Source organism: Protomyctophum bolini, assembly GCF_963924005.1.
Source record: "Protomyctophum bolini genome assembly, chromosome: 17".
Taxonomy (NCBI): Eukaryota; Metazoa; Chordata; class Actinopteri; order Myctophiformes; family Myctophidae; genus Protomyctophum; species Protomyctophum bolini.
Genome location: NC_137878.1, coordinates 5,713,418 through 5,739,453, shown reverse-complemented (window position 1 = coordinate 5,739,453; position 26,036 = coordinate 5,713,418). Strand labels below are relative to the sequence as shown.

Below are 26,036 nucleotides of genomic sequence, written 5' to 3'. Positions count from 1 at the left end.
TTGTTTAGACAGATGTTCATTGTTGACCTGCTATCCTATAGTTTTAGTATTTGGGACACTGCATTGTTCTGTCTACATGCTTTGTGACGTCGTGTCAGAGTGAATACACTGTAAAGGGAAACACTGCACTGTCCAACATGGACACAGCCCAAGTCTACTCACTTGCAGTTCTCCAGGACTGAATCATTTACCACGTTGAGGCTCAGGTCCAACTCTCTTAGGTAGGGATTAGAGTTTACAGCTGAGGCCAGAGCTTCACAGGATCTCTCTGACAAGCCGCAGTGAGCCAGTCTGAAACACCAGATGGAAATATACATAAATGCATTAATTAATTAATTAATTAATTAATAAACAACACATTTATAATATGCATTATTCCTGGATTTAGAACCTGCTTACAGCCATCTATTAAAGGCTCTTGTCCCAATTAGGGTGCCTTCACACCTGGATGCTTTAGTTCAATTAAAACAAACCCTGACCCCCAAAATAATGATATACTGTATTGAACTGGAACCCCAACCCTTAGAAGCACGTAACCATTACATTAATGTGAAAAATTTACCAAACTACAAGCTCACAACACCTCACAGTGAGCTTGCAGATCGGCTATTTTCACGATGTTTGCCACTTTCTTCCATAATATTAGTATTAATTATTATAATATAATTAAGAAGCTTGATAACTGTGACGTAGCTACAACAGGTCTCAAGTCAAAAATAGCCGATCTACAACTCCTCTACGCGTTGTGAGAAACTCTGTTATATGATGAAGTAGCCTATACATTCGCCTTAAAGCAATAATACAGTACATAATAAACAGAAGTGATTAAAATAAATGTGGTAAATGTATCTTACTTTAGAACTACCAGTCTACAGTGTGGGCTCTTCAGTGAAGCACAGAGCAGCTCCACTAGTCCTGAGTCCTGCAGTTTGTTTTCACTGAGGTCCAATTCTCTCAAATGGGAAGGATTAGAGCTGAGAGCTGAAGACACAGCTTTAACGTCTGTCTTTCTGAGTTTACAGCCAACAAGTCTGTGAATGCAGATTAAATAAGAGATTATCAAAACAAATTATACCTAAATAATCATATCTTAATTTGGGACTATATAGGCACTACTTTCAGTTTCACTGATACAAAATAGCCAAACTACAAGCTCACAATGCCTCACAGTGAGCTTGTAAATCAGCTATTTTCACAATGTTTGCGACTTTCTTCCGTAATATTTGACAATTTGGTTTTAAAAATGTTTTAAAAGTAATTTAATTGTACCTTAAAGGACCACTTCACCACTTTTCAACCTATCTTCATATAACATGGTCCTCACTAATAATCATGATAAAATGGCAGGATGTTTTTCTACTCAGTCTGTGTCTCCTATGAGGGCTGTGGGCAGTTTAGAAACCGTCTTCCAGTGACATCATAATTAGGCAGATTATTTTTAAACGAGAATTATTTTACAAAAATGTTTAGATTTTCATTATCGTGAGAACGATGGCTTCCATTTTCGCATTGCAACTTTTCAGGACTAGAAAGCCTGCAGTTTTTATTAGCTTGTATTCCACATCGATGATGTCACTGAAAGACGGTTTCTGAACTGCCCACAGCCCTCCTATGAGACACAGACAGAGTAGAAAAAAATGGCGCCATTTTATCATGATTATTAGTGAGCACCTATTATATGAAGATGGGTTGAAAAGTGGTGAAGTGGTCCTTTAAATCCTAAACCACACCGAAGGGTCGGGTCGGGACAAAACCTTTTATTTCTTTTTGTTTTTACATCAACCACACCAATGCAACTCAATGAGTTTCATTGGTGTTGTTTATCTTTAAAAAAAAAACACTTTGTCCCGACCCAACCCTTTGGTGTGATTTGGGCTTTAGAAATGTACAGATACTCTGTATACTGTACAATTATACTGTTGGTTTGTCTACTGTTCAGTGAGAAAACAATGCTGCACATTAAGCTAATCCTCTGGGGTCCAGTCCCTCAGTTTGGGAACCACAGACCTAGACTAATAGAATGATAATTGATTAGTACAGTAAGTAGATGCAGACTATTGATTACGTATTAATGCGTACCATGGTAAAGCTCGATAACTGTGGCGTAACTACAAGGTGTTGAACGTCGAAAATAGCCGATCTGCAAGCTCACAAGTGTTGTGTCCTCGACGCGCTGTGATTCAATTCAGTTAAATTTTATTAATGTGTCGACTCACAACAAGTTGTCTCAAGACACTTTACATGTAGAGCAGAGAACCAACATAGATCCCACCCTGAGCATTAAGACATTTGTAGAGAGTGAGCTTGTAAATCAGCTATTTTCGGTACGCAACCACGTTGTATGTCGAAGTAGCCTATACATTTGCCTTAAAGGGATATTACGCGTTCAATATCAAGCTTATTAATACATTCTCACCACAGCATTCATATTATATTCACATAATACTGTACATAATAAACAGAAGTGATTAAAATGAATGTGGTAAATTGGTGGTAAACTTACTTTAGAACTTCCAGTCTACAGTGTGGGCTCTTCAGTGAAGCACAGAGCAGCTCCACTAGTCCTGAGTCTTGCAGGTCAATTTCACTGAGGTCCAATTCTCTCAAATGGGAAGGATTAGAGCTGAGAGCTGAAGACACAACTTCAACATCGGTCTTTCTGAGTTTACAGCCAACAAGTCTGTGAATGCAGATTACATAAGAGATTATAAAAACAAATGATACCTAGTTCACTGTCATTGAAGTTAACTAAAACCTCTCCTATCTAGTTATCCAGAGATATAGACACCACTTGACAACACAGAATGACTGTACAGAGGAAGTTAGACATTTTGATATCAAAGACTTCAACCAGCAGTCGAAGGAGTGAAATGAAGACTGAACAACAACATTGCATATTTACTGCCTAGACGGTGTAAAAGCTTTACAAACAAGCTGCTGGAGACCAGCATTCAGTCTCTATTTCTGTTCCCTGTCTCCTCAAGCTGGGCCACAGCTGTAGGCTTTACTGTTAGTTTGAATTTACCCCAATAATATAATATTGCATAACCTACAATATTATAACATTTCATAACCTACAATATAATACCATTTCATAACCTACAATATTATAACATTTCATAACCTACACTATTATAACATTTCATAACATACAATATTATAACATTTCATAACCTACACAATGTTATGAATCCAGTGTTGTTTTGGCAGCACATTTTGATTTTTTAGTTTTAGTCATAGTCTCTTGAATAGCTTTCATTTAGTTTTAGTCACATTTTAGTCACCTGGAATGTTTTAGTGTTTAGTCTAGTTTTAGTCGACTAAATGTCATAAGATTTTAGTCAACTAAATCTACAGTTGATTTAGTCGACTAAAATGTATTGTGGCGGGCCTTGATGCCGTCATAATGACTGATTTTTGCTGAAAATAGTCGATCTACAAGCTCACAACAGGTCGCAGCATTGTGAGCTTGTATAAGAATTATGAAAGAATTATCCAATGTGGTACTTTTTTCTTTTCTTTTTTGTTAACCCAAGAAAAGGAAATGAGCAGCTCCAAACGTTGCATCAAACATATGCACAGATATAAGAAGTGTCTTATATTATTAATATTGATCCTTTTCACAAGCAACAACTGTTAACTTTTGCTCCTTTAACGGAGTAATTAAAAGAACCGTGGCAGTTAAAATATCATTATTGAATCTGGAGCTAAGACAAACTATGTTGCTTATAACTTAAGTTGTCCATGGATATTCAGCCATTATACAGCATTGATAATTCCATTCGCCAGCTACTACACTTAGGACCACATTATCTTTAAATTATTGCCAGGATGTGTGTTATGCACCTTCATGCTAGACAGATGATGACACACACATGGTCCCTGGAGGATGGACCCTACAGATCATATCACACACATGGTCCCTGGAGGATGGACCCTACAGATCATATCACACACATGGTCCCTGGAGGATGGATGGACCCTACAGATCATATCACACACATTGTCCCTGGAGGATGGACCCTACAGATCATATCACACACATGGTCCCTGGAGGATGGACCCTACAGATCATATCACACACATGGTCCCTGGAGGATGGACCCTACAGATTAAGTGACTCCATGGCCTTTCCCTCTAGGTCAACTTTCAAAAGCTTTGGCTGTTTTTTATATTACATCGCATCGAGGGACTCACTTTTATAATAAACCAGACCTACAAGCTATCAATGTGTTGCGATGCAAAGCATTGTATGCTTATAGATCTGTGAGTGACACCTTTCAACTTGTTCTACTGAGTGCTTTCACCACAGTGAAGCGGATTTAATGTTGGGTATTTCGGCTGTCTTTTATGGTGTTAAAAGGGGCGTGGAACAATGCAGAACAATGCAGACAATACACACAGTACCACTAATCACTATTTGAAATGCAGACAACTTTTATGCCAATTTATAATTATAGAGTTAACTGTAATGGCAGATTGACTCTAGGATGTTTCTATTCAGTCGACTACTAACCGAGCCTTTCTGCAGTTCCTCACAGCTGGGATCAGTCTCCTTCGCCCCTCCTCTGATGTGTTGTATTTGTCCAGGTCCAACTCTTCCAGAACCTCCTCTGACATCTGCAGCATGACGGCCAGAGCTGAACACTGGATCTCAGACAGTTTCTCTGTTCTGTTCTCTGACTTCAGGAACTGTTGGATCTTCTGGTGTAGTGAGTGGTCGTTCATCACCATCAGACAGTTTGGGAACCACAGACCTAGACTAATAGAGTTATAATAGATTAGTACAGTAGGTAGATGCAGACTATTGATTATGTATTAATGCGTACCACGGTAAAGATCGATAACTGTGGCGTAGCTACAAGGGGTTGAACGTCGAAAATAGCCGATCTGCAAGCTCACAAGAGTTGTGTCCTCGACGCGTTGTGATTCAATTCAGTTCCATTTTATTAAAGTTTCGACTCACAACAAGTTGTCTCAAGACACTTTACATGTAGAGCAGAGAACCAACATAGATCCCACCCTGAGCATTAAGACATTTGGAGACAGTGAGCTTGTAGATCAGCTATTTTTTGTGCGCAACCACGCTGTATGTCGAAGTAGCCTATACATTTGCCTTAAAGGGATATTACGCTTTCAATATCAAGCTTATTAATACATTCTCACCACAGCATTCATATTGTATTCACATAATACAGTACATAATAAAACAGATGTGATCAAAATAAATGTGGTAAATGTAACTTACTTTAGAACTTCCAGTCTACAGTGTGGGCTCTTCAGTGAAGCACAGAGTCCTGAGTCCTGCAGGTCGTTTTCACTGAGGTCCAATTCTCTCAAATGGGAAGGATTAGAGCTGAGAACTGAAGACACATCTTCAACGTCTGTCTTTCTGAGTTTACAGCCAGCAAGTCTGTAAATGCAGATTAAATAAGATATTATAAAAACAGATGATACCTAAACAATTATTTGAACTGAGGACCCAATACCCTGACAAGCAAGAATTGTAGGCATTTCATTTAGTTTGACTCGGCTGCACAGATACATATTGTGTTTGCGTCTTCCGTAATATTCGCCAATTTACCAAATTGGTTTTAAAAATGTTTTAAAAGTCATTAAATTGTACCTTTAGAAATGTGCAGATACTAGTCTGTATACACTTAAACTGTATGTTGGTGTGTTTACTGTTGAGTGAGAAACCACACTAGTTAAGCTAATCATCTGGGGTCCCCCTTGGGGGTACAGACCCTCAGTTTGGGAACCACAGGCCTAGACTAATATAATGATATTTGATTGGTATACAGTAGGTAGATGCAGGATATTGATCTGTTGCGTACCTCGGTAAAGCTTGATAACTGTGGCGTAGCTACAACGGGTCGCACGTATAAAACAGACAATCTACAAGCTCACAAGCGTTGCGTCCTCGACGCGTTGTGAGCTTGTACATCAGCTGTTTATGGTGTGTAATCCAGTTGTATGACGAAGTACCTCAGAAGCTTATACATTTGCCTTAAAGGATTATTACACTTTCAAACATATTTGGGTAATTTTAACATCTACTCAGGCCCATAAGCTTGGGTTACCTACATGATATCAAGCTTATTAATATTCTCCACAGCAATCATATTATATTCACATAATACAGGCATAATAAACAGAAGTGATTAAAATAAATGTGGTAAATGTATCTTACTTTAGAACTTCCAGTCTACAGTGTGGGCTCTTCAGTGAAGCACAGAGTCCTGAGACTTGCAGGTTGTTTTCACTGAGGTCCAATTCTCTCAAATGGGAAGGATTAGAGCTGAGAGCTGAAGACACATCTTTAACGTCTGTCTTTCTGAGTTTACAGCCAGCAAGTCTGTGAATGCAGATTAAATAAGAGATTATCAAAACAAATGATACCTAAACAATTATTTGAACTGAGGGCCCAATACCCTGACAAGCAAGAATTGTAGGCATTTCATTTAGTTTGACTCGGCTGCACAGATACATGTTGTGTTTGCGTCTTCCGTAATATTCGCCAATTTACCAAATTGGTTTTAAAAATGTTTTAAAAGTCATTACATTACACCTTTAGAAATGTGCAGATACTAGTCTGTATACACTTAAACTGTATGTTGGTGTGTTTACTGTTGAGTGAGAAACCACACTAGTTAAGCTAATCATCTGGGGACCCCCTTGGGGGTCCAGACCCTCAGTTTGGGAACCACAGACCTAGACTAATAGAATGATAATTGATTAGTACAGTAGGTAGATGCAGACTGTTGATTACGTATTAATGCATACCACGGTAAAGCTCGATAACTGTGGCGTAGCTACAAGGGGTTGAACGTCAAATAGCCGATCTGCAAGCTCTCAGTGTTGTGTCCTCGACGCGTTGTGATTCAATTCAGTTCAATTTTATTAAAGTATCGAGTCTGTCGACTCACAACAAGTTGTCTCAAGACGCTTTACATGTAGAGCAGAGAACCAACATAGATCCCACCCTGAGCATTAAGACATTTGGAGACAGTGAGCTTGTAGATCAGCTATTTTCTGTGCGCAACCAAGTTGTATGACGAAGTAGCCTATACATTTGCCTTAAAGGGATATTACACGGTCAATATTAAGCTTATTAATACATTCTCACCACAGCATTCATATTATATTCACATAATACAGTGCATAATAAACAGAAGTGATTAAAATAGATGTGTTAAATGTATCTTACTTCAGAACTTCCAGTCTACAGTGTGGGCTCTTCAGTGAAGCACAGAGTCCTGAGTCCTGCAGGTCGTTTTCACTGAGGTCCAATTCTCTCAAATGGGAAGGATTAGAGCCGAGAGCTGAAGACACAGCTTCAACGTCTGTCTTTCTGAGTTTACAGCCAGCAAGTCTGTGAATGCAGATTAAATAAGAGATTATCAAAACAAATGATACCTAAACAATTATTTGAACTGAGGACCCAATATCCTGACAAGCAAGAATTGTAGGCATTTCATTTAGTTTGACTCGGCTGCACAGATACCTGTTGTGTTTGCGTCTTCCGTAATATTCGCCAATTTACCAAATTGGTTTTAAAAATGTTTTAAAAGTCATTACATTGCACCTTTAGAAATGTGCAGATACTAGTCTGTATACACTTAAACTGTTGGTGTGTTTACTGTTGAGTGAGAAACCACACTAGTTAAGCTAATCATCTGGGGACCCCCTTGGGGGTCCAGACCCTCAGTTTGGGAACCACAGACCTAGACTAATAGAATGATAATTGATTAGTACAGTAGGTAGATGCAGACTGTTGATTACGTATTAATGCGTACCACGGTAAAGCTCGATAACTGTGGCGTAGCTACAAGGGGTTGAACGTCGAAAATAGCCGATCTGCAAGCTCACAAGTGTTGTGTCCTCGACGCGCTGTGATTCAATTCAGTAAAATTGTCGACTCAAAACAAGTTGTCTCAAGACACTTTACATGTAGAGCAGAGAACCAACATAGATACCACCCTGAGCATTAAGACATTTGGAGACAGTGAGCTTGTAGATCAGCTATTTTCTGTAAGCAACCACGTTGTATGTCAAAGTAGCCTATACATTTGCCTTAAAGGGATATTACGCTTTCAATATCAAGCTTATTCATACATTCTCACCACAGCAATCATATTATATTCACATAATACTGTACATAATAAACAGAAGTGATTAAAATTAATGTGGTAAATGTATCTTACTTTAGAACTTCCAGTCTACAGTGTGGGCTCTTCAGTGAAGCACAGAGCAGCTCCACTAGTCCTGAGTCTTGCAGGTCGTTTTCACTGAGGTCCAATTCTCTCAAATGGGAAGGATTAGAGCTGAGAGCTGAAGACACAACTTCAACGTCTGTCTTTCTGAGTTTACAGCCAACAAGTCTGTAAATGCAGATTAAATAAGAGATTATAAAAACAAATTATACCTAGTTCACTGTCATTGAAGTTAACTAAAACATCTCCTATCTAGTTATCCAGAGATATAGACACCACAACACATTTTGATATCAAAGGCTTCAACCAGCAGTTGAAGGAGTGAAATGAAGACTGAACAACAACATTGGATATTTACTGCCCAAACGGTGTAAAAGCTTTACAAACAAGCTGAATTTACCCCAATATTATAATATTGCATAACCTACAATATTATAACCTTTCATAACCTTCAATATTATACCATTTCATAACCTACAATATTATAACATTTCATAACCTACAATATTATAACATTTCATAACCTACACAATGTTATAAGTCCATTGTTGTTTTTGGCAGCACATTTTTATTTTAGTTTTAGTCATAGTCTCTTGAATAGCTTTAATTTAGTTTTAGTCACATTTTAGTCACCTGAAATGTTTTAGTTTTAGTCTAGTTTTAGTCGACTAAATGTCATAAGATTTTAGTCGACTAAATATACAGTTGATTTAGTCGACTAAAATGTATTGTTGCGGGCCTTGATGCCGTCGTAATGACTGATTTTTGCTGAAAATTGTCGATCTACAAGCTCACAACAGGTCGCAGCATTGTGAGCTTGTATAAGAATTATGAAAGAATTATCCAATTATGGTACTTTTTTTCTTTAATTTTTTGCTAACCAAAGAAAAGGAAATGAGCAGCTCCAAACGTTGCATCAAACATATGCACAGATATAAGAAGTGTCTTATATTATTAATATTGATCCTTTTCACAAGCAACAACTGTTAACTTATGCGCCTTTGAGGTCCCTGGAGGATGAAGGATGAAGTGACTCCATGGCCTTTCCCTCTAGGTCAACTTTGTACCACTTTCAAAAGCTTTGGCTGCTTTTTATATTACATCGCATCGAGGGACTTGCTTTGATAATTATTAACCAGACCTACAAGCTGTCAATGTGTTGCGATCAGGGGGCCAGTCAGACAGATATTTTGTGAAGCCACAAAGAAAATCGGGATTTCCTGAAAGTTCATATAATGGCCTGTTGTGGCGCTGTCATTGGGCCCAAAAAAAACCATAGTCCCATTCACCTAGACTGTATTACCTTAATAAACATTCATGAATACTTTCTGCTTCCAGTCACTAGTTTAAAGTCTCATTTCTAATGTCATAATATTCTTTTTGGAAAATGATGGTCCCATTTATTAAAAAACATTACCATAAAGTTGCGTATGTTCTGAGGGGCGTGGCTACCCTTACAGTCTATGATCGGGATTCCCAACCCACTCGAGTCAAAATAAAAACCAACTAAGAAGAAGGGGGGAAGTCCCGCCTCGTTGTCTGGGCCAGCCAATGGCCAGCTGGGCCAAAACGGATCTAGAAAGATGGCGATTTAAAATTCAAGGACTGACAGGCTTCATTTTACGTTCATGTTAGACCCGGGGAACGCTTTGTCCATATTTTTTACAGTCTATGGTTGCGATGCAAAGCATTGTATGCTTATAGATCTGTGAGTGACACCTTTCAACTTGTTCTACTGATTTAACGTTGGGTATTTCGACTGTCTTTTATGGTGTTAAAAGGGGTGTGGAACAATGCAGACAATACCCACAATACCCATAATACCACACAATACCACTAATCACTATTTGAAATGCAGACAACTTTTATGCCAACCTTCATTTATAATTATAGTGTTAAATGTAATGGCAGATTGACTCTAGGATGTTTCTATTCACTCGACTACTAACCGAGCCTTTCTGCAGTTCCTCACAGCTGGGATCAGTCTCCTTCGCCCCTCCTCTGATGTGTTGTATTTGTCCAGGTCCAACTCTTCCAGAACCTCCTCTGACACCTGCAGCATGACGGCCAGAGCTGAACACTGGGTCTCAGACAGTTTCTCTGCTCTGTTCTCTGACTTCAGGAACTGTTGGATCTCCTGATGTAGTGAGTGGTCGTTCATCTCCATCAGACAGTGCAAGATATTGATACATCTGTCAGGAGAGACATCATCACGAGTTAACATCCCCTTCAGGTTCTGGATGGCTTTCTGGATCTCTTCTGGACTGTTCTCTGTCTGACCCAGCAGGCCTCCTAACAGACTCTGGTTGGACTTCAGTAAGAGGCCATGAAGGAACCGAACAAGTAGGTCCAGGTGGCCATTTTTACTCTTCAGGGACTTTTCCATAGCAGCTTTCAGGAAGTCGGAGAAAAAAAAACTACCAATGTAATTTTTATCTTCCAGGAATGTCTTCAGTACCTTGATGTTCTTATGTGTGAAACAGTGGAACAGGTAGACTGCAGCCATAAACTCCTGGATGCTCAGATGAACAAAGCTGTAGACAGTTTTCTGAAACAGCACACTCTCTCTTTTGAAGATCTGCGTGCACACTCCTGAGTACAGCGAGGCGTCTTTCACATCAAGACCACACTCTTCCAGGTCTTCTTGGTAGAACATGATGCTACTTTTATCCAGGTGTCGAAACGCCAGCTTGCCCAGATCCAGAAGAACTTTCCTGTCAGTCTTAGTGAGCTGCTGTTGAGTCCCCTTTTTTCTTTTTCTTTTTTTCACATCATGAGTCTCATCATACTTCTGCTTCTTCCTGTTTGTCAGAACCAACAGGAAGTGGCAGCACATCTCAGTCAGGGTCTTGGGCAGCTGTCCAATGGTGGTGTGTGTCCTCAACATGTCCAGCAGAACGGTAGCAATGATCCAACAGAAGAGTGGGATGTAACACATGATGTGGAGGCTCCTCGATGTCTTCAAGTGTGAGAGGACTCTGTCGGCCAGCTTCTCTTCACTGAATCTCTTCCTGAAGTACTTCTCCTTCTGGGGGTCTGTGAACCCTCGCACTTCTGTCACCATGTCAACACATTCAGGAGGGATCTGATTGGCTGCTGCTGGTCTGGTGGTTATCCAGAGGAGGGCCGAGGGGAGAAGATTCCTCTTGATGAGGTTTGTCAACAGATAACCCACAGATGATGTCACTGTGACATCAGGGATGATTTCATTTTTGTCGAAGTGCAATGGAAACCTGCTTTCATCGAGCCCATCAAAGATGAAGCAAACTTTCCAGGCAGCGAGCTGCTCTGCTGTGACCTTCTTTAATGTTGGGTGGAAATCATGGATCAGGTTGAGAAGGCTGTACTGCTTATCTCTGACCAAGTTCAGCTCCCGGAATGAAAAGGGAACCAGGAGATCTATATCTTGATTCTCCAAACCTCTTGCCCAGTCCAGAGCAAACTTGCACACAGAGAATGTTTTTCCAATGCCAGCGATGCCTTCGGTCAGAACACTTGTGCTGGGTGTCTTTCTGCCAGGGAGGAGGATCTTAAAGATTTTACAGCAGTTGATTGGTTCGTCATGGAAGGTCTTCATGTTGGAAGCTGTTTCAAGCTGTATCACCTCATGTTGGCGATTAACCCCTTCACTCTCTCCCACTGAGATGTAGAGCTCTGAGTAGGTGTTGGTGACGGAGGGTCCAGACTCTTCCGTCATGTTGTCTTTCCCTTCATCAAGACTAATCAGACTGTCCTTATAATCGTTCAAATCATCCTGCAGAGTGACATCTGAAATGAGAAGAACATTTATGTTTTAAACATTGAGGTTAATTTATAACTTAAACCTCCAGAAACTATGCAATTTGTTCAGAAAAACAGGCAAAAGTAACAACACAAGATCAGTTGTTTTTGTCCAGCTGTTGAGTTGATAGTTGTTTATATGCACTTGGATATAATTGATACAGACAATAATTATTTGAACATTTAGTCTATGATTTCAATTTATTAGCATGAATTTGAATGAGTGCACATTCTTACTTTGTCCACCTGTGTTTTGACTGGGTTTCTTCAGTCCAAGTGAGGTTTGACTGGGTGTCTTCAGTCCAGGTGTTGTTTGACTGGGTGTGGTGAGTCCAGATGTGGTTTGACTGCAGTGTCAGAGACACGCACGCACACGCACACACACACACACACACACACACACACACACACACGTACGTGTCAACATATCCCACGTGAAACCTGGTATATTCTTCGTCGTACGACGTGGTGTTGCATGTTGAAAATAGCTGATTTACAAGCTCACAACGTGTCACGTCCACCACATGTTGTGAGCAGCTATTTTCAGCACATGGAAATTTGCAGGCTGAGCCGTTTAGAAACTTTCCCCTTCACAATAATAGCACATCAGCTTTCACATGTCCATTCCATATAAAGATAAGACGAGCAAAGAGGGCAAGGATTATGAATTCGGTGGCATTTCACATTGCAAAGGGGTGCAGGAAGAGTGGGCACGTGGGCACCTCAGTGTTAAATATCCTTATTGGCCATTAGGTTGAACATGCCCATCAGTGTTGTTCTCGTCAACGAAAACTAAAACGAAATGAAATATGTTCGTCAACGGCCATTTTTCACTGCACGAAAACTAGAGTAAACTAGACAAAAACCCATGTGTATAAAGAATAATTGGACTTAATCATTATGCAATTCCATTGATAAATAAAGACGAAACGAAAATGTATTTAACAAAAATAAAGACTGAACTAAAATCTGTCTTCATTTCGTTCACTAACAAAGACTAGACGAAATATATTTTATTTATCGTATAATTTTCTTCCTGTGAGCGCTCGCTCTATATACAAACAGAGGCAGCAGCACGCAGCACGCACACACACACTAGAGTTGCATGTTGTGCTCAGAACAACTACAAAAGTTACTAAACTACGGAACGCAGTTTGGGCTGTCTGTCACCGAGTCATGGTTGAATTATGTGTTTGCAACATGAACCAACGTTATCAAGCTTACGTTCGACAAGCGACAATAAATGAATATAATAAGGCTTATTGGACAGCAAAGCACAGGGAACTGGAGATGTTATAGGCCTAAACCCCAGGAATTGTGAAGAAATAGGGTCCAGCAACGTCTCGATAGAGAGCCCCCTCTCTCTGATCTCCGCCCGGTGAGTAGCAAGTAGCAACACACATGAACGTGGTGCGTGTGTGCGTGCGTGCAGCCTAGTAGCAAAAATAATAGTAACGTTAGCTTAGCATGTAGCAAAATACATGAATGCGGCGTGCGTGTGCGTGCGTGCATGAAGTGGGCGTGTGCGTGTGTGTGTTCTAACCAGGAGTTTAGTAATGTTAGGCTGCACTAGGATCAGTTGGTTAAACAAGTTGACATGAAGGTTCTATAGAGTTGTCTTGTTGTACTGCACTGGGGTCAGTTGGTTAAACAAGTGGACATTAAGGATCTATAAGAGTTGTCTTGTACTGCAACGGGATCAGTTTGTTGAATAGATTTTTTAATTTTTGAGTGGTGCAACTCGTATACGGAGTAACGGAGCTATGTGTGTCCCTGGCTGGTTGACTGTGTCCCTGTGTCCGAGCACGAAAATAGCATTTGGTTTGTTTTCACAACCAAGTGCACTGTTGCGCAGCCTATAACACAAACACATATTAACTGTTTATATGATGAGTTTGGGTGTGACAGTACAGTACAGTACAGTAGAGGGACCCCCGGGGGACCCGCACACAGTAACTATGTCATATTTCAACCGTTTCGGACGTGGGGCAGCTCGCCGGAACCGGGCTGGCACCCTGGGCGCGTTCAAGTGGAAGTTCTGGGGACCCCCCAGGGACCCCCACACGGAGTTGCATCACTCAGTTCAGTATATTTTTTTAAAATGCAAGCATCAATGTGTCTGTGACTCGTTATGGTTTCAAATAAATATGCAAATTAAATCAAAACATGTTCCATTTCTGGATGTATTCCTTACAATTGTGTTTTTCATCTAAAGGATTAGGGAAAATGCTATGTGAAATATTTTTTAGATTAGATGGAATCATTGAAACATAACTGATGATAAAAAATTAAGGGCTAAAATAATTGTCCGACTAAAACTAGACTAAATTGTCAGACTAAAACTAGACAATGCCAATAGTTTTTGTTGACTAAAACTAAACCAATAAATTCACGGTTTCTTGGACTAAGATAAAGACTAAAATTCTTTACTTTTAGTCGACTAAAACTAGACAACAAAAAAAAGGATGAGTTCGATTAAATATGATAAAAACGGTGATTGAAAGACTGACACTAAATTAAAAAATAGCTGACGAAAACAACACTCATGCCGATGCAGAAGAGTGGGCACGTGGGCACCTCCGTGTTAAATATCCTTATTGGCCATTAGGTTAAACATGCCCATGCAGAAGGTAAGGGGTGTGTCTCATTTCTGTTTCATATAGCCAAATGATAATAACGATATGGACAAATGCACTATAGGTTAATTCATTATAATAATTTCCTATAGAATGTGTGTGAGTGAGAAATATTCCATGTTATGCGCTTAATTTAAGGCATTTATGCTTCAGCCAAGAAAACCTTTGCTAGCCTTAGTGATAAGGTCATACAAAGAAAAAGTTGGTGCTACCTAATTTGTGGTGGCACTACCAACTGAAAGGTAGGTGGCACCAGTGCTACCTGTGAAAAAAGGGACACGGGGAGAACATGTGAGGGTACCTACCCTATAGGGCCACGGGGAGAACATGTGAGGGTATACCTACCCTAGGGGACACCGGGAGAACATGTGAGGGTACTATACCCTAGGGGACACTGGGAGAACATGTGAGGGTACCAACCCTAGAGCTAAATTCCAGTACCCAAAATCTCGGGCACTCGCTCACTCCCACTCGGTCACTCGGGGTCATTCCAGCGTGACCCGGAAATGGTTAACGTTCCGATTGTTAAAGTGCTCCATCGAGGAGGAGAGGAGAGTCGAGTGGAGGAGCCGAGTGGGCTCGCCGAGACCGCATAGAGCGAGTGTACATCAGGTGCAGGCTCGGTGGGGTATTTTGTCTCCTCGCAGCGGATTTCCGCATCACTTGTACATGTTTTTTTTCCTTCTCCAGTGACATAAGTCCGCCTCCTCCACGTGTGGCACAGAAAACACTGCTTGAAACCCGATACATGCACCCGTTAATTTAGTTAATTTATCTCTGTGCATGCCTGAATGCACAGACTGCTATGAATGACGGTGACAAAAATGTGTTTATTTATATGTGGACTGAACTGAATATGTAAGTCAGAGAGACTATACCTAATTCCTGTTATAGTGTCAGTTATTTGCAAAGACCGTCGGAGGAGGACTGACTGTCAGGAGGGGGGGGGGGGGGGGGGATTTATACCTGTGCGCATCCTGGCGCTTATTCACTATTTCAGGAATGAATAGCCTTGCCTTGCACATGTTACCAATACATACACATTGGCCTCGGTTACATGCACAGAATGATGAATTGTCTATTCTGTAGACTGTACGGCTCTGTTCGGAGTTCCAGTGATCCAGCTGTGTGACACTGTATTGTTCCACCACTTTTGCTTTGGCAATGTAAACGTATGTTTTCCCATGCCAATAAAGCCCTTTGAATTGAATTGAATTGATACACGTCATTAGTGATCGCGGAATGTGCCGTCGCTTTGAAATGACAGCTTAGTACATTCCGATTCTAGAGGAAAATTCGACCACCACTCTGTCCTCGCATCGAATCCTCTCCTCCTCCTCTCCTCCTCGCTGGGGGCGGAACCGAGGAGCGAGTGGAGGACGCGAGTGAGCGTGTGTGAAAGTTGCGGTATTGGAATTTAGCTTAGGGGACACGGGGAGAACATGTGAGGGTACTATACCCTAGGGGCCTAGGGGACACGGGGAGAACATGTGAGGGTACCAACCCTAGGGGACACGGGGAGAACATGTGAGGGTACTATAGGGGAAACGGGGAGAACATGTGAGGGTAGGCCTACGTATACAAGCCGCACCGGACTATAAGCTGCTAGGGCATTAACCATTATAGTCGACATGAATACCATACAAATCGATTAGTCTGTGGTAAAATATCAATATTTTTTTCCATACAATCAAGCATTAAAAGTTTAAAACACTGTGTTCTGAAACGAACATGGAGTGAAGCCTTCACTCCCTTCACTGTGAAGGGTTAACACAGCCGAGCACAGCCAGCGAAATGCATGCAGGCTGGCTTTGCAGCTGCCATTCTGATTGGCCAAAATTCACAACAGCTGTTGTCAAAGTTACAAGTCTACACTGCCTCACGCCTTGTGAGCTTGTAGATCTGCTATTTTCGTTGTGCAAGACCTTTCTACGGAGCAGCATAGCATTAGCATGTTACGTTACTTTGGAATGGAGTTATACAGGCACGGAGGAGAGGCCAGCGCTGGTTGAAAAACGATGGGATGTTATTCCTTCAATTCATACAAGCCTAAATGTTCACAAGTTACAACCACAGTTCCTTTGGTCTTTATAATGGCTAGGTTATTTAATATTACATGCTAGGCTTGCTAGCTAGCAGGCTACAGTGATCATTTCACTCCGTTGCGACCATTATAACTCTATGATCGCGACATAGGCGCTGTTTGTTTTTAATAATGCCGCACGCCTGCAACTTAAGCATAAATAAAGATGAATAAGAAAAAGAAACATGACAATGATGACATCATGGGCGGCAAGAGCTACTGTAGTGTGACTGTTACCAAACTGTGGATAATATTGGGCAGAGTGAGGAGGGACTGTGTCTTGAATGCTGCCACTGCAGCCCACACTGCAGGCTCTGCGTTAGCTGTAAAAATCCATATATTAGCCGCGCCGTTGTATAAGCCGCAGGGTTCAAATCATGGGTAAAAAGTCACGGATTATAGTTGGAAATTACGGTAGTACAAACGGTGCAATGGAATGATTTGCCCAAGGAGATAAAGACAAGTAAGTGCCTCTCTAAACACTTAAAACTTAGGTCAGGATTGAGAAGGCGTTTTTAGAATCCTGAATGGGTCTGTTGAATTGAGCAATTGTAACAGTTATCTCCTTAACACATTCCGACCAGGATTACTGCATGTTTTTGTGAGGGTACCTACCCTAGGGGACACGGGGAGAACATGTGCGGGTACCTACCCTAGGGGACACAGGGAGAACATGTGAGGGTACCTACCCTAGGGGACACAGGGAGAACATGTGAGGGTACCTACCCTAGGGGACACGGGGAGAACATGTGAGGGTACTATACCCTAGGGGACACTGGGAGAACATTTGAGGGTACCAACCCTAGGGGACACGGGGAGAACATGTGAGGGTACCAACCCTAGGGGACACGGGGAGAACATGTGAGGGTACTATACCCTAGGGCAGTGGTAACCAACCTTTTCAAGCCCAAGAGCCCATTTTATTCCCAATTGTAAGCCAAGATCTACCACTAAAACGTGTTAGCAAAAACACTTGTTTTTTTGCTATTTCTGACAGGCTCAATGCATGTGCACACATCCACACAAAGACTAAAGCTTAAATTAGAATAAATACTTATAGTAAGTTATATTATCAATGTCAAATAATATTAAGACAAATTAGAAATATTTTGTTTCTCATTTCAATGAATATTCACATTGGCAGATGTTCAAATGACATAGGCATAACATGACCATATATATTTTCACAGATATGGTGACATACTCTCAGGGTCAGCCCACCTTTAATGAGACTGCTGTGACTGCACTTTATCTGCAAGCGTTTTGAAATCTGGTTCATATTTAGTGATTGCCAGTCTGAGGGTGTCATTAAGATGTGAGTCAGTCATACGAGTTCTAAACTTGGATTTTATTATTTTCATTTGTGAAAAGGCCATTTCACATAAGTACGTTGAACCAAAGTAGGCATGCAGCTTCAGTGCACACGACACAATCAGGGGATACTTCTCTGCTCACAAGAGACCAAAATTCCTTCTCTTTAGCTCTGACCTGCAGGTGACAGTCACTTACTAATCCAATAATCTCCATTTAAATATCTGAAGTTAATGCAAACACATCCTGCATTTTATCGGACAGCAGTTCAATAACAGTAGGCTCAGTAAAGAGAGGAAAGGGTTTGATACAAAAGCAGCTACTTGACTCATGCGTTGTACTTCAACAAGTTTTCATATTTCATATTTATCATATTTTTGCTCTATGTGTGCGTGTGTACAGAATTCAAACTGTAGCATTGATTATTGTCACGGACAGAAGTCATTCTTTCCCTTTGCATATGCCCTGGAGTGCACTCGCCTATATTAGTTTGCATTGCAGACTGGTATATTCAGAACGCGCCCTTAAAGGACCACTTCGCCACTATTCAACCTAATCTGTGTGTTTTTTATCATTAGCATATATGCTAAAATACCCCGGAGTATTATCATTGGTAGTCTGTAGCTCCGTGGGCGCACTTTCAAAGCTGTCGTCCACTTACGTATTTGTCCCAAAGTGACGTAAGTGGATGACCCTCGGTAGGCTCTCAGAAACTACAAGGGACTGGACAGGTAGGGTTGCCGTAGCTAGCCTAGCCGCGAAGGACACGGTCTCTCGCCTACACAACAACAACGAGTTGTGGCTACTCCACAACAACAAGTCAGTATGGCTACTCCATGGGAGTTTTTGGACGAGATAATTTTAAATACATATTGGCAGAATCTGCGTTAGGGTCGTTATATTATGAACCAGAAATATACGGAGGAAGGAATGCATTGACGAGGACAACACTGCTAGTTGCTGTGGATGGACTGATGCCTGCTGGAGCGACCTAGCTATAGTAGCTAGTAGCTTTCCCTGAACCAGTACGTCGCACACACAAACTTTTCTGCCCAGGAAAAGCCCAGATAGTGTTGACTGTTTTACTGAGAAGTGGGGACATGCGTTCAGGATGCCTCAAACTGGAAGTTGCAACCGAAGCCCGATGGACCAAGAGGGACATTCAGATTTAAGTAAGTGTTCAATGTATTTACAGCTTATATGTGTGTGTGTGTGTGTGTGTGTGTGTGTCGCCACACCGTATTGTTTACATAAGTGTCAGGATATAGGCACGGCTTCAGCCTACAACTTTTCGGTCCAAACATCTTCTATTCATTCATTCAATTCAAAACTGTATGTATGGCATGCCATCTGAAGCAATGTACAGTATTAGCCATGGGCTCGTATGTTTCAGGGTTAGCAATGTAAACATTCAAGTGTTATACCTGTGTCCATTCATTCACTTAGGTCAGCCCAGATGGTACTACAGAAGGCTGATGAAGCTGAAGATGTCTTTGATGGACTGATGGTGAGCCATACATACTCAACTCAAACTTCATACATAAAGCACATTACTGTATTTGCTGTATTTAGTTTGACCCCCTAGAAAACTAGAGGGAATATCATTTTCAATAAAGGTTCACATATTTATATATGCTTTTACAAAGACCAGTGGTCAACCAAAGTCCCGTAAATATACTGTCATTTATACTATAGGCCTACTGTGTCTCACACACTGTTTCACACTGTAGTATTGAATTGTATCTGTAAATCACAACAGATGACAGCGAATTGACTTTTAACCTTTTGTAATATCTCAAAAGAAGAAAAAAAGATCATTATCAAAAGTAAGCAACAAACTATACTATAAAACTGATTGACAACATTGTACAAATTACTCAAGCAAAGTGCCTTGCACTGATTCATAATCAAACTATTTGTATAGCACCTTTTATGACATGCAATGCAGCTCAAAGTGCTTTACAGAGCAATGGAGAGAAAAACGCAAGGCATAAAACATTGAAATAGAAGGCAGTCATGTAGGTTGGAAGGTCACAGATTCCGTTGTTTTCTTTGGCAGTATTCTGCAGTCCAGAATTGCAGTAATCGAGCCCAGAAAAAACAAAGGCATGGATCAGTGTTTTTGCATCATCTACTGACTGACAGGCTCTGATTCATGCAATATTTCTAAAGGTAAAAAAAGGCAATCTTGGTAACATGATTGTGTGAATACTTTCTACAAGTCAGGTTGCCAAGTCTGCTTATTATTATCATTGATATTTGATATAGTTGTAGCCTACCTACTAATTTGGTCGGTAATCTTAACAGTCCAATACCCAAGTGTACATCACATGAAACATACTGCACATAGCCTACACACTCAGTCGTCCATTCCAGTAATCATTTAGTGCTTTCACCATTACTGACTCTTGTCTTGTCTCACCACAGCATGTGCGTCTCCTGTCCTGGCCAGAAGCTGCTCCAGCGAGATGTCATCATGCAGAACCACCTGCCTCAGTGACCTCTGACTAATGCACTTGTATGATTGTACATGTAGTTTGTTAGTTTCCAGTTCAACCATAGACCCCTGTTTTTATAGATTTATGTAAATCAGTACTATTAAAAGATAGTTGATTTGATGTCAAGTTTGTTTTATTTTTTCTCATGTAGGCCTATTGTATTTATACATTTTGACCAATTCCTAATACTCTGAGGCTCAAACTGTCAATATTGCATCAAAGGCCACCGTGATACAAATCATTCACATGTCTGTTTATACAAACAAGACCACAATGGAAATAAGTGTGACTTTGTCAGTGAATGTGTTTTATTGTACTGTAACATAAGGTTTAAAAAACAAGGCCACACAGGCAAAGTTTGTCCTCCTACTCAGATTACAAAAATCGGACAGTGTGCAAGAATCCCAGAAGAAAAAGGATCTAATCAATATTGCTATATAAAAATACTCTGTTACAAGTAAAAGTCCAGAATTAAAATTGTACTTGCACAACAATATTGGTAAAGGCTTAGGAGTAGTACATAATGTACAGTACTAATATTTGAAAATGAGATCACATTCTTTTATCAATCCAGATTGTGTTCAATAGCAACATACAAAGTAAATTGTATCTATATAATAAATATACTGTATACTTGGGAGTTCCTTGAAAGCCACTTCTTCATCTCTTGAGTTGAAGACAGCCACCGAGACCTCAGCTCCTGCAACAAATAAAGTATTATGCAATTATGGGCCTCTGACCAATCATGAGACAATATGGTAAACAATAAGGTTTTTTATTTTAGCAAAACATTTGAAAAATAGCAAATGTACAAGCTCGCAGCACGGCACCAACTCCAAGTGACGCACTGAGCTTGTATATCTGCTATTTTTGAATAGCCAATGCAAATACAGATGCTTTCCCGGTTTTAAATGCTTTTATGTTTGGTTTGTAGTTTGCAGCTTGATATGGAAAAATTTAGCTCTGTTCCATAGCCTTACTCTGAGGCTATGGACCAGAGCTAGGAAAAATGGTGGCGTTTATGTGGAGGGTGTTCCAGTTACAAACAGCAACAAAATCTTTATAATGCTGTAAGCATCAGAGACACTCGGTATGTCAAATTAATTTATAGACATCACAACAACAACCACGTGTAACAACAACCATGTATTTTGAAAGGAAATGCATGTGGTCTCCTCCTGTAATGCAATCGCCATTCATTCAGTGTCTGGTGTACTGTACACAGCATTGTAGCTTTAGTTTATTATGACAATAATGACATACCTCTGTTCTGCAACTTCTGCTTCGATGATGATGATGATGCTCCGCGTCAATTCTTCCATTAGATTGCGGTTGAACTGGAAGATATCTGCGTTGGTGAAATGTTCACTGCACACCCAAAGTGGTTCACACAGCTGGGATTGCATCTGTACTTCATAACGATTTCTAAAAACAAAGCCAGCCAGTGGAATTTCGAGTCCGACGCTGCGCACGTTCGAAATCACTATTATTACGCTACTTACTATCAGAGACTACTAACTACTATACCACCACTACTGCTGTTACTATTACAACCGCTAAATATTAGCTATTATTATTACTTCTATCGCTTTCAAGTCAACTCTAAACAACACGGGAAACTTTCAGCTGACTGGGGGCTGCCTCACTGCCTGTCTGTCTGTCGCGCAATGCACTGTGGGTATTGTAGGAAATGATATTACCGTGCCTCAGCTCATTACATGACTCGTTCTCCGCAGCGGTTTCGCCAAATGTAAATATTTTTATTGTTTTCATGAACGGATATCATACTAAAGCATGACAAAGGCCATACAATAGTGGCGAACCGATCCTTTAATTAAAAACCAAATGCAGCTGTGCGAGAAGAGAAGAGCGCTCACTGCTGCTAATGGTAGCAGCCCTGTGGCTGTCAGTTCTCTTTACGGCAGGCAACCTGGGTCTGGGAAGCTCAGAGCTGCAGCCATTGGCTCATGATACGAGCACACGACCAATGGGACAGATCATTCAGTGTTGCTAAGATACCACCCCCCCACCACACACACGCACACACACCCTTGGACGATGGGGTCTATTCTCAAACTCAGAGCCACAGCTCTCTGCTCAAAATTAATTTGCATGTGACGAGCGGCACTGACATTATTCCAATGGGTCTGACACTTCGCGATCGACTTGAAAGGTTCCCGCGAGCTACTGGTAGCTCGCGAACCCTGGTTGGTTACCCCTGCCCTAGGGGACACGACACGGGGAGAACATGTGAGGGTGCCAACCCTAGGGGACACGGGGAGAACATGTGAGGGTACCAACCACACGGGGAGAACATGTGAGGGTACTATACCCTAGGGGCAACGGGGAGAACATACAAACTTTTGCCAACCCCGCCTCGGGTATGGGCATTGATGACGCAGAGGAGAGAACACGCCCCCAGCACCCACAGCGGTATTAAAATCGAACCCAGGATCTTCTAGCTGTGAGGCAACAACACGTAATAATATTAAACGTAATAAACAAATCAGCTCCGTCGTTCAAACTCTCTTCGTCCAATCATCGCCACGGTCAAATCCTACCTCCCCAAAAAACAGCTGGAGATGGTTATCCATGCTTTGATTTCATCAAGAATAGATTATTGCAACTCTTTGTATATTGGCATCGACCAGGCATCACTCAGGCGTTTACAGCTAGTGCAGATAGAACACAGCTGCCCGCCATCTCACCGTCAGTATAAAATATGTTATAATAGTGTTATAGTGTATATTGTATAGTGTTACAGTGTTATAGTGTTGTATATATTTATAGGAGGGTTGACATACTGTGAATCAGGAGGTCCAGGTTCGTTACTGAAGTTAAGAGGATTTCCTGGTTTAGACCAGTCACTCTTCACAGACAGAAGGCTGGGAGTTGGAGACTCTGCTCTGTGGTGGACACTTCTGGAATCATACAGACAGAAATAACAATACATAAACAACAGAGACAGTGAATAATACTACTAGAAATAATACTAAGTAAATAACAGACATTAATTAGCATAACAGTAGCTTGTATTCCATGTAGTACAAACGGTGCAATGGAATGATTTGCCCAAGGAGATAAAGACAAGTGCCTCTCTAAACACTTAAAACTTAGGTCAGGATTGAGAAGGCGTTTTTAGAATCCTGAATGGGTCTGTTGAATTGAGCAATTGTAACAGTTATCTCCTTAACACATTCCTACCAGGATTACTGCATGTTTTTGTGAGGGTACCTACCCTAGGGGACACGAGGAGAACATGTGAGGGTACCTACCCTAGGGGACACGGGGAGAACATGTGAGGGTACCTACCCTAGGGGACACGGGGAGAACATGTGGGGGGGAATGGTTGATAGAAATCCTTGCTCAATGTTCTTGAGTGAATTGAAGGAAATTGACATTTTGGACATAGTCAAAAACAGTCATAACAAAACATCTACCGACTATAATGATATTGACATGTCACTGGTCAAACAGGTCATTGGGGGGATTTTTAGGCCATTTACACACATATGTAGGCCTAATGTATCATTCCAAACAGGTTCATTTCCAGACCAATAAATTAAAATAGCAAAGGTCATTCCACTGTATAAAAATGGGAGCAAACACCACTTAACAAACTGTACAGACCTGTCTCATTACTGCCACAATTCTCAGAGATATTGCAGAAACGTTTTAACAGCAGACTTCATAGATTCATTCTTTGACAGATTTAATATACTCTCAGAGATTCAATATGGTTTCAGAAAGAACAGATCAACATCTCAGGCATTGATGGAATCACAGACGCCATTGATAATCGCCAGTATGCAATAGGAATATTCATTTACCTCAAAAAAGCTTTTGACACTATCCATCACAACACAACACATTAGTAATTAAACTGGAGAAAACTGGTATCAGAGGCATTGCAATAAACTGGATTAAAAGTTACTTGGACAGACGGCAACAGTTTGAGAAACTGGGCACCTATTGCTCAAGTTGTCTGGAAATGACTTGTGGTGTCCCCCAGGGGTCAGTACTGGGGCCCAAACTATTTATTCTTTAGATCGATGATATTTACAAAGTATCAAAGCTGCTGTCACTATAGTACTTTCTGCAGACGACACTAATGTATTTTGCTCTGGTGATAATCTGGATAAACTGCAGGTTGACATCAATGAAGAATTAAGTAAATTAAAAATGATCTTTGAATGTGAGCAAGACAAAGTTTATACTATTTGGTAATCACAGGACTAACACACAGGCACATTATAATATACATATTGATGGGATTGCTATTGACCGGGTTCATGGAAATACATTTCTGGGCGTGACAATAGATGACAGGCTTAGCTGGAAACCACACATTACTAACGTCAAGTACAAAGTGGCTAGAAGTATAGCAGTCATAAATAAGGCAAAGCAGGTTCTCGATCCCAAGTCACTTCACACTCTCTACTGTTCAATTAAATTAGTATTGCCATATTTTCATTATATGGAAATAACTATAAGAATTCAGTTCAGTCGCTATATAGTCATTCTACAGAAAAGAGCAATAATAATCATTCATAAGGTCAGCTATCTGGAACATACTAATTCTCTATTTTTACAGTCAAGACTGCTCAAATTCACTGATTGCAACTCTTTGTATATTGGCATCGAGCAGGCATCACTCAGGCGTTTACAGCTAGTGCAGAACACAGCTGCCCGCCTTCTCACCGGCACTATAAAATATGTTATAGTGTAATAGTGTATATTGTATAGTGTTACAGTGTCATAGTGTTGTATATATTTATAGGAGGGTTGACATACTGTGAATCAGGAGGTCCAGGTTCGTTACTGAAGTCAGGAGGATTTCCTTTAGACCAGTCACTCTTCACAGACAGAAGGCTGGGAGTTGGAGACTCTGCTCTGTGGTGGACACTTCTGGAATCATACAGACAGAAATAACAATACATAAACAACAGAGACATTGAATAATACTACTAGAAATAATACTAAGTAAATAACAGACATTAATTAGCATAACAGTAGCTTGTATTCCATGTAGTACAAACGGTGCAATGGAATGATTTGCCCAAGGAGATAAAGACAAGTGCCTCTCTAAACACTTAAAACTTAGGTCAGGATTGAGAAGGCGTTTTTAGAATCCTGAATGGGTCTGTTGAATTGAGCAATTGTAACAGTTATCTCCTTAACACATTCCTACCAGGATTGCTGCATGTTTTTGTGAGGGTACCTATACCCTAGGGGACACGAGGAGAACATGTGAGGGTACCTACCCTAGGGGACACGGGGAGAACATGTGAGGGTACCTACCCTAGGGGACACGGGGAGAACATGTGGGGGGGGATGGTTGATAGAAATCCTTGCTCAATGTTCTTGAGTGAATTGAAGGAAATTGACATTTTGGACATAGTCAAAAACAGTCATAACAAAACATCTACCGACTATGATGATATTGACATGTCACTGGTCAAACAGGTCATTGGGGGGATTTTTAGGCCATTTACACACATATGTAGGCCTA

At 40.8% G+C, this 26,036-nt stretch overlaps 2 protein-coding genes and 1 long non-coding RNA gene across 3 annotated transcripts in view; 1 reads left to right on the top strand and 2 right to left on the bottom strand.

Moving 5' to 3' along the window:
* Nucleotides 1-158: 158 nt before the first annotated feature.
* On the bottom strand, nt 159-11,873 carry LOC308331561 (NACHT, LRR and PYD domains-containing protein 12-like; the record flags this gene model as incomplete). Its single annotated transcript, XM_080787046.1, has 10 exons — nt 10,166-11,873; nt 8,208-8,384; nt 7,211-7,375; nt 6,194-6,358; nt 5,249-5,413; nt 4,633-4,762; nt 2,725-2,764; nt 2,545-2,630; nt 855-979; nt 159-291 (listed from the first exon to the last, which is right to left on the bottom strand). The coding sequence occupies exons 1-10, from the start codon at nt 11,791-11,793 to the stop codon at nt 159-161; spliced, it is 2,814 nt and encodes a 937-aa protein (XP_080643172.1). The 5' UTR covers nt 11,794-11,873.
* Nucleotides 11,874-11,965: 92 nt separating this feature from the next.
* Nucleotides 11,966-26,036, bottom strand: part of LOC308331560 (uncharacterized protein) — a gene marked incomplete at its 3' end in the record, with an annotated part of 28,357 nt that continues 14,286 nt past the window's right edge. Inside the window, exons 6-9 of the mRNA XM_080787045.1 lie at nt 25,319-25,432; nt 23,329-23,445; nt 12,234-12,343; nt 11,966-11,970 (exon numbers count right to left, since the gene is read on the bottom strand). Coding sequence (XP_080643171.1) covers nt 11,966-11,970; nt 12,234-12,343; nt 23,329-23,445; nt 25,319-25,432 — 346 coding nt within the window. The remainder of the gene's footprint in view (nt 11,971-12,233; nt 12,344-23,328; nt 23,446-25,318; nt 25,433-26,036) is intronic.
* LOC308332256 lies at nt 18,589-20,184 on the top strand. Its single transcript, XR_013965690.1, has 3 exons — nt 18,589-19,198; nt 19,473-19,533; nt 20,086-20,184. It is a non-coding gene; the product is annotated as an uncharacterized lncRNA (long non-coding RNA).